The 9,328-nt window shown below is 40.5% G+C and overlaps 1 protein-coding gene across 2 annotated transcripts; it reads left to right on the top strand.

Annotated features, from left to right (window-relative positions):
* The first annotated feature begins 390 nt into the window (after positions 1-390).
* Positions 391-6,317, top strand: CLEC4E (C-type lectin domain family 4 member E). Of its 2 annotated transcripts, XM_047866945.1 has the most exons (6): positions 391-545; positions 1,597-1,689; positions 2,295-2,384; positions 3,812-3,963; positions 4,859-4,974; positions 5,990-6,317. In XM_047866945.1, exons 1-6 carry the CDS (start codon positions 509-511, stop codon positions 6,159-6,161), a joined length of 660 nt encoding a protein of 219 aa, XP_047722901.1. In that variant the 5' UTR covers positions 391-508; the 3' UTR covers positions 6,162-6,317. The 2 variants fall into 2 exon arrangements, with proteins under 2 accessions (XP_047722901.1, XP_047722902.1); XM_047866946.1 differs by lacking the exon at positions 2,295-2,384.
* Positions 6,318-9,328: the final 3,011 nt, after the last annotated feature.

The raw sequence follows: 9,328 nt of genomic DNA on the forward strand, positions 1-9,328 counted from the left end.
CGAATGTTTGTTTGTTTGTTTGTTTGTTTAAATAGGCATCACATCCAGCACGGAGCCCAGTGCGGGGCTTGAACTCACCTCCCTGAGATTGAGCCCTGAGCTGAGATCAAGAGTCGGATGCTTAACCGACTGAGCCCCCCCGGGGGGCCCCAAACAGAGCGATTTTATCCACCCAAAGAAAACAGTATTTTTAAGCCCCTGATGTTTCCCCTCGGTCAGCCCATTTCTGTTGGTACTTACCACTATCATCATTTCCCCACTTTGTTGTTTCCTTAAGTGAGGAGACTCGTTGCCCGGTAAACTCCCTTGTCCTCCTTATGCAAGAAAGGAAACCCTGACTGAAACACAAAGCCGCAGAACAAATTAATATTATTAGGCCTTCGGGCTGAACTTCCTTAAAAAAAAAAAACAAAACAGAAATGGATTCATTTTCCTTAGATCTCAGCAACAAAATAGTACTGGACTCAGAAACTGATAAGAGAAGGAGAGAGAGAGAGAGAGAGAGAGAATGAATTCATCCCAACCATCTACATCACAAGGCACAGGTAAAATTTGCAACTCTCCCTTTCTTTCATAGATCTTTTTTTTTGGGGGGGGGGGGGAAGCGGTGATAAATATGCTGAGGGGATAGGACTCTAGAAATGTCTCCACTGAAGTGAAAGAAGGGAGACAGAGACAGAATGCAAGGGGGAAAACAGGCAGTGGTTAGGAGACGCTATGTTGTACTGAGGGTTGCTGGGCTGGGTTTTGGGGAGAACTGAATCAGACTGCTGTTCCCACCCTTGCACTGTGTTGCATTGGGCAAGCCACCTCCCTTCTCTGGAACTCACTTTCCCTGTTTGTAAAATGTTTATCGGGCGGGAGGGGGAGAGGAACTATAAGAACATTGCTCACGTTTTATATGAATTGGTTTACAAAGGGCTTGGGAAATGAGACACCAGAAAGAGGAGGGCAGGAGAGAGATTAAAAAAAAAAACAAAACAGGGGCGCCTGGGTGGCGCAGTCGGTTAAGCGTCCGACTTCAGCCAGGTCACGATCTCGCGGTCCGTGAGTTCGAGCCCCGCGTCAGGCTCTGGGCTGATGGCTCGGAGCCTGGAGCCTATTTCCGATTCTGTGTCTCCCTCTCTCTCTGCCCCTCCCCCGTTCATGCTCTGTCTCTCTCTGTCCCAAAAATAAATAAAAAACGTTGAAAAAAAAATTTTAAAAAAACAAAACAGAGAGGGTGAGAGAAAGGGAAAGACAAAGATAGGAAAAGAAGACGGAAAGCCTGAGAGACTTAAGAAGGAAAAATAGCACATCTGTCTCAGTTCACGAGTCTTAAGATCAGCAATGGCTTATTCTAGTGGTTCTAAAAGCTGGTTCCCAGACCAGGAACTTGCTGGCTCCATAGCAGCTCTAATGAATTGTTAACTCTAGAAGTGAGGCCCCATCATCGGTGTTTAAACAAACTCTCCAGATGATTCTGAGGCATGCTGAAGTCCAAGAATTACTCCATATAGACAGCGCAAGTGGAAAGAGATAAGTAAGGTTGAATAAGAATGTCTTTTGTATCTTGCTTTGGGAAGATTGACCATGTTTGCATATTTCTTTCTACAGAGAAAGGACACTTCTCTTCCCAAAGGCTCTTATGGACTGTTGCTGGGGTCTCCATTCTACTGCTCAGTGTCTGTTTTATCACCAGATGTGTTGGTGAGTTCTAAAGGTCAAGTTTAATCTCCCTGGTGAATATTAAGAGTAAAATCTTTCTTCTTGCCTGTGGGTTCCCTTCTCCCCCAAAGGGCATTTCTGTTCCACTTTCTTCCCTGTTTATCTCCAGGTTATTCCTCAACTAGAACCCCAACTAGTACAGAACGGTTACCAAATTGCAGCGACCTCTGACATATTTTTCATGATAGGCATTTTTCATCTCCTTGGTGGTCTTGAGTCCTCGCCTTTGTACTTCTGTCATGAGTGTAAACTTCTCCACGGGAACCTAGCCAGAGACATGACAAACTGTGTTTTGGAGCAAGGGTAGGGAGGGTGGGCATAAGAGAAAGTGAAAGCATGTTTGTTTTCTCTGGGCCTTTGGACCTGAAGTAAAGTACATTCATCTTCATAAATCAGCAAAAACCATGAGTTGTGAATCCTTTTTTCTTTGGGTAAGTAAATCTCGGTACCTCTCCGTGTAGAAGCACAAATAGTAAAAAAAAAAAGATATCATGATGATTGCTGGTACTTTTGTTACAAATACACACATGATAAACTTAATTCTTTATCAAGAATAACGAACATACACTCTGCCCCTTTCCTTACAGTGACGTATCATAGCTTTCAACTCTGTGATGAGAAAAAGTTCCAGCCATATGAGGATTTAATGGACTTCTCCTGCTACAAAGATGTATCGGGTATAATGGTCCTGAAATTTGAACATCAACATTTACATATTGCCACTTTTTGGCTTCTAGATTGATTTGGGGACAAGGAGTTGGATGGTGTCCTGTGTCTCTCAAAAACAAAATATAAAATCTTGCCTGTACTACCAGAGAATGATGAGGAACTGATAAGACAGGTCTAGGACTTTGAAAACGTGATTAGCATTGGACAGGAAATCCTGGGGACACCATAGCAAACTTTTAGAAGAAATTTGAGGTATGTCTGAACAGAAAATCTAGAAGTGGAAGGTATTATCTCCAGGAGTGCACTTTCTTTTCATTCCTCACTTACTTCCCAATGAGGTGAAGAAGAAAAAATAGAGAGAGAATAGGGAATTTGGAGATATCTCAGAAATGTACCCTCTACACTCTTATATATATATAGTTTTGTTCTAAGTCTTAGCAAAATGCTACATGACGCTCCTCTGGAATTTAATTTCCTCACCATTAAATTGAGAAACACTGGACTATTTCTTTTTAATAAACTTCAAAGACTTACATTCTACAATTCTAAGAAGTTTAGCCCATCTCCACAACCAGTTTGGAGACTTTGTTGAGGGCACATTGCTTGGGCAACATGAGAGATAGTTGCTTAGATAAAACGCATAACCTTCTCTCACCTTGGCATTCTAAGAATAGTTAATAAGGCTCTATATCAATAGCATAACAGAGATAGATTGTATGTATGACTGCATTTACTGGAAAGTTTAGAAAATAAGGATTATATCTCAGGGTGCCTGGGTGGCTCAGTCAGTTAAGCATCTGACTTAGGCTCAGGTCATGATCTTATGGTTCATGGATTCGAGCCCTACATCAGGCTCTGTGCTGACAGCTCAGAGCCTGGAGCCTGCTTCAGATCCTGTGTCTCCCTCTCTTCCTGTCCCTTCCCCACTCGTGTTCTGTCTCTTAAAAATAAATAAACGTTTGGGGCGCCTGGGTGGCTCAGTCGGTTAAGCGTCCGACTTCGGCTCAGGTCGTGATCTCGTGGTCCGTGAGTTCGAGCCCCGCGTCGGGCTCTGTGCTGACAGCTCAGAGCCTAGAGCCTGTTTCAGATTCTGTGTCTCCCTCTCTCTCTGACCCTCCCCCATTCATGCTCTGTCTCTCTCTATCTCAAAAATAAACGTTAAAAAAAATTAAAAAAAAAATAAACGTTTAAAAAAATTTTTTTTAATTTAGAAAACAAGGGTTATGTCTCAAAAGACAAGACAATTGCTATTTGTGTTTACTGACATAGGAATTCTCTAAAGTCTTAGATAGTAGGTTGGGGAGTGGTCAAGGACAAGGGGCTCCAAGGTACCAGTCAGAAGACTGGTAATGATGAACTTCATGAGGCCAGATGAAGCTTTCTGTTTCCTTACTTAGTTGATACATGACACTCATGGAAACTTCTCTCCTCCTAGGTTCAGTCAAGAATTGTTGTCCGTTGAGCTGGATCCATTTTCAATCTAGCTGCTACTTATTTTCTACTAACACCATGTCCTGGGCATCAAGTGTAAAAAACTGCTCAAACATGGGAGCACATCTGGTTGTTATCAACACACAGGAGGAGCAGGTAGTTGGAGCACAGTCACCTCCAGTGTCAATGTAACATTCTTTCCAGAATCTATCCCTCTTTCCATACGTGTATGCACTCTTTGGTCCAAAATTACTGTTTGTTAAGTGAATGTATTAAAATGCATGCTGTTCCTACTATTTCTATAAGTCGATACCTACTCTAATTTATTGTCATCACTAGAAGAGCCTGAGGGGGGAAAAAGGGGAATTTCCATGTTCAATGCCTTTCTTACTAAGACAGGGAAAAAAACGGGGGGGGGGGGGGGAGCTGACAGTTCATTTTAGAGTCACTGTTGTGTTGATGAACACATCAGATGATTATGTCAGATATGCCCAAGATATGTCCGTTATCTTTAAGCTGTGATCAATAATCTTTCATGCTGGATATATAAGTAGCTTTTGCTACAAATAACAGTAGATCAGCTTTGAATGAGATATTAAGAAACTCCTTCTCTGTTAAAGATTCTCTTTTTGTTGGTTTAATTCTATGTTCCGTATATTTTTACCACAATAAAAAAAAAATTGGGGCGCCTGGGTGGCGCAGTCGGTTAAGCGTCCGACTTCAGCCAGGTCACGATCTCACAGTCCGTGAGTTTGAGCCCCGCGTCAGGCTCTGGGCTGATGGCTCAGAGCCTGGAGCCTGTTTCCGATTCTGTGTCTCCCTCTCTCTCTGCCCCTCCCCCGTTCATGCTCTGTCTCTCTCTGTCCCAAAAATAAATAAACGTTGAAAAAAAAAAAAATCAGGAGATACTCCTCCATGATCTTACGATTTCAGAGCCATTTATCTGTCACCTATAATCCACTTTACCTCTTTTAATAACAATTACCTTCAACATTTGTCCAAAATTGAAATGACTGATCTACTTTGTGTTTCTATCGTGTTGCTCCTCTAGGAATTTCTTTTCTACGCGAAACCGAAAAGGAGAGAGTTTTATATTGGACTGACAGACCAGGTGACTGAGGGTCAGTGGCAATGGGTAGATGGCACACCTTTCACCGAATCTCTGAGGTAATTTCCTTCTTACAGGACAATTTTAACACTATCTCAAGTCCCAAAGTTAGACCATTGTTGAGGGGAGTTCTCAGAACCTCCTTCCATTCCATGAGATATTTTCAGGTCAATCCTTGGTGATTTTATGTGCTAGAAGATAGTCGAAGGAAGCACGAGGATCTCGTGCTCTTGCTTCCTGAGACCATCTGAAGAATAAAGGGGAGATAACAGATGAACATGAGGAGGGACTCAGAATCGAAGACTAGTTCATCGGAAATGCAGCAGAGACAGAGTGAAATTCAGAGTCTTGTGCCCAAACTAGTAAATGATTTGAGGGTAGTGACTTGAGAAAGGAGATTTATGGAGTGAAAGTGGGGACTCCCTTGATAAGGTCTCTTTTCCCTTTGATAGTGACCTTACATCCTTAGAGCACAGCACATTGGAGTTTTCATGGGTTTGATCTCATTAATTATTTCATTTTACCTAAATTGCATCCTTCTGAGATACATCAATATTATTAATCTTCATTTAGCATTTGAGGAAACCAAAGGCTCAGTTCTAAGAGGACAGCTGCCATGCACTGAGACTCTAGAAAGTTGCTTCTCTGCAGCACCGTAACACCACTAAAGTATGCACCTAGGTTAATACAAACTCGGTGCAGAATAAAGGGAACTAAACATAAGATGAGACACAAGCGTGAAGGAAACAAATTCATGAGCATCAGTGCTTCCCGTAACTTCTCATTATGGGTCTACAGCTGAGGAAGCTTGACAGACCAGAAAGTCAGGAATATCCAGCTGGGCTTCGCCACTCGCAAACTCTAAGACTTAAGACAAGTGGTTTGGTTTTTCCGGGATTCCTTTTCTTCAATAAAATGGAGGTTTAATGCCTAACTATAATGCCTAATGGAGGTTATAATGCACAACAAAATTGTTGCGAGGGAGCACAACACAAATGCAACTGGTCTAGCATATGAGGTCACTTGGCTTCCTGTAGCTGGGATTTAAAATCTAATGCACTTGCTCTCTTCCAGCTTCTGGGACGAAGGGGAGCCCAACAATATAGTTACAGTGGAGGACTGTGCTACCATACGAGACTCTTCAAATCCGAGGAAAAATTGGAATGACGTGCCCTGTTTCTTCAATATGTTTCGGATTTGTGAAATGCCTGAAATAAGTGCTTTGAATAACAAAAAAATCTTCTAAGAACAGAGAGCACAACTGAAATGCATAAATACAGAGGCACAAGACCATGAACACAACACCAACACGAGAAAACTGTGCACTGCACTTTATAAGGACTACCTAGGGACTTCATAAGGACTTGTCGCTTTTGATATAAATAAACTAAGTAGTTTTGGGGCGCCTGGGTGGCTCAGTCAGTTAAGCGTCTGACTTCGGCTCAGGTCATGATCTCGAGGTTCGTGAGTTCGAGCCCCGCATCAGGTTCTGTGCTGACAGCTCAGAGCCTGGAGCCTGCTTCGGATTCTGTGTCTCCCTCTCTCTCTGCCCCTCCCCTGCTTGCACTCTGTCTCTGTCTCTCAAAAATAAATAAACATGAAAGAAAAATTTTTTTAAAAAGATTTTAAATAAAATAAGTAGTTTTGAACGATATAATTTATGATCCTGATTGACAGGCATTTTTCTCTATACTAGTCTCAGGACTTCTCCCAATTTACCAAGCAATTCTCTAACAAATGCTGGGAAAAGTAAAGAAGACTCCTGCTTTGTTTGTGAATATTTATATGAACATATAGAGACATACAGCGAGTACAGAGCCCAGCAAAGAAGAGGATTTTCTTTTTCTTTTCTTTTCTTTTCTTTTACATTTTGTGTTTATTTTGTATGTCAAAGGTTAATTATATCAGAGGCTTAATTGTAATTCCAAATAACAAAGCCATATATCCATAAGTCAAATAAGGGGGACTAAGAATCCCATTAACTAATCCATTACACTAGCTAGTTATCATTAACCCAAGAGCTGGCCCAACGCTGACAAAGCTTAGAGCCAAGTAGTTGTCACAGAGATCAACTCAATGAACCAATTTATTTTTAAGATATAGACAAACTGTTGACTTTAAAACCTCCCTCATTGGACTCACCTCTGTAGAAGCTATCCAATGCTATATTACTAAGTGGATATATATGAACTCTCCAAGAAATATACTAACGACTTTTATAAAATAGATCATAAATTTGCAATGAAGCAGAAACGCCTGTATATTTTCCTATAGGATAGCAAAACATTTCAGAATTCCAAAGGATTTATAATTTCATTAACATCCTGAGAAAAATAGCTCTACTAGGAATAAAACTCAATATAGATATAGAAGATTTCTTTTTTTTTTTTATTTAAATCCAAGTTAGTTACCATACAGTGTAATAATGATTTCAAGAATAGAATTTAATGATTCATCAGTTACATATAATATCCAATCCTCATCCCAACAAGTGTCCTCCATCACCCACTTAGCCCATCCACCCCCAATACCCCGCCAGCAACCCTCAGTTTGTTCTCTGTATTTAAGAGTCTCTTATGGTTTGACTCCTCTGTTTTTCTGTTATTTTTGCTTCCCTTCCCCTATGGTCATCTGTTTTGTTTCTTAAATGTCACATATGAGTGAAATCATATATTTGTCTTTGACTGACTTATTTCCCTTAGCATAATACTCTCTAGTTCCATCCACGCTGTTGCAAATGGCTCCACTGGATAACTGAATCTCACTTGGATTTGTGGCTATTGCTCAGCTAGGGCCAGGGTCCAATAGCTAAGTTGTTCTAAGAGAACATTCAGCTTGACAACTTTCTATCTCAAGCCTATCCACTACGTGCATAATATTTTAATCAATGCTGATATGGTTATTCAAGAATATTTAAATATCTTGGTACCTTGAATAACCACACTTCTTGCACACGGCACCACACAGAGACCCTCAAAATTCATACACTGAAATTAATGTGTAATCATTAGATGGGAAAATTCAACTGGGTAAGTGAATATAATATGTAGTAAAACCTTGGATTGCGAGTAACTTGTTCTGCAAGTGTTCCGCAAGACGAGCAAACATTTCTAATAAATATTAACTTGATAAAAGAGCAATGTCTTGCAACACAAATAGTATGTGACACCGAATGTCATATGATCACAACTGAGCCAATGGTTCTTCTCTCTCTCTCTCTCTCTCTCTGTGGGATTGTGGGTGATCATCTCCCATGTTCAGATGCTCAGTCTCAGACTGTGGTGTTTGGCAGAAAAATCAGTGATTTTTCAGAATGTTGGAAGATGCCCACAATAGGCACTAGTGTATTTTTTGTCACTTCAAAGCACCTATGGATAGTCCTCTCCTTTTCTATACAAGAGTAACCTTAGGAATGCTTTGCTTCATTCTAGGTCAGGCTGTCTGCCAATATAGACCCTTTCCTCTGCTGCCTTACTGCCAGTTACATTAAATACAGCATGTGACAAGAGTTTATCAATACTGGGGGCGCCTGGGTGGCGCAGTCGGTTAAGCGTCCGACTTCAGCCAGGTCACGATCTCGCGGCCCGTGAGTTCGAGCCCCGCGTCGGGCTCTGGGCTGATGGCTCAGAGCCTGGAGCCTGTTTCCGATTCTGTGTCTCCCTCTCTCTCTGCCCCTCGCCCGTTCATGCTCTGTCTCTCTCTGTCCCAAAAATAAATAAACGTTGAAAAAAAAATTTTTTTTAATAAAATTAAAAAAAAAAAAAAAAGAGTTTATCAATACTGTACCGAAGTCAACATCCGTGTGAGTGTATACAATGGCCCCGATGCAGAAGATTTCATGGAGCCAATAGATAGCAGTGATTCCATTAATGATAGTGAAAGTCACCCTACACAATAACTCTCCTTCTCTTGTCTCCCTCACACCAGCCACGAAGGTTTTCAAAGGTAAGGGCAGGTTAATTTCTTTATTTTTCTTTATATTTTATATTTTCCTTGTTACTTTGTATTATGTTACAGTATTGTAATCATTTTTATATGAATATTTTGGGGTTGTGGGATGAATCATCTGAGTTTCCATGATTTCTTATGGGGAAATTCACTTTGATATACAAGTGCTTTGGATTACAAGCATGTTTCTGGAATGAATTATGCTCGCACACCAAGGTTTATCTATATTAGTTTTCCTTAAAGTGTTCTTTCCTCTTAGATATATGTGACAATATGTAGTTTTGTTGATTTTTATTATATAAAGGAAATATTTTGTCACTCAAAAGTTATCTCAGATTATGATATACCAATATAATGAAACACTATTTACTTATATGGGGCAAGGTATAAATCATTTTCCAAAATATATTTTTAAGTAAAAAATGCAAGATATTTTCCCCCCAAAACCAAATAATCAATTTAAAA

The sequence above is a fragment of the Prionailurus viverrinus genome, chromosome B4 (assembly GCF_022837055.1).
Source record: "Prionailurus viverrinus isolate Anna chromosome B4, UM_Priviv_1.0, whole genome shotgun sequence".
Classification (NCBI taxonomy): Eukaryota; Metazoa; Chordata; class Mammalia; order Carnivora; family Felidae; genus Prionailurus; species Prionailurus viverrinus.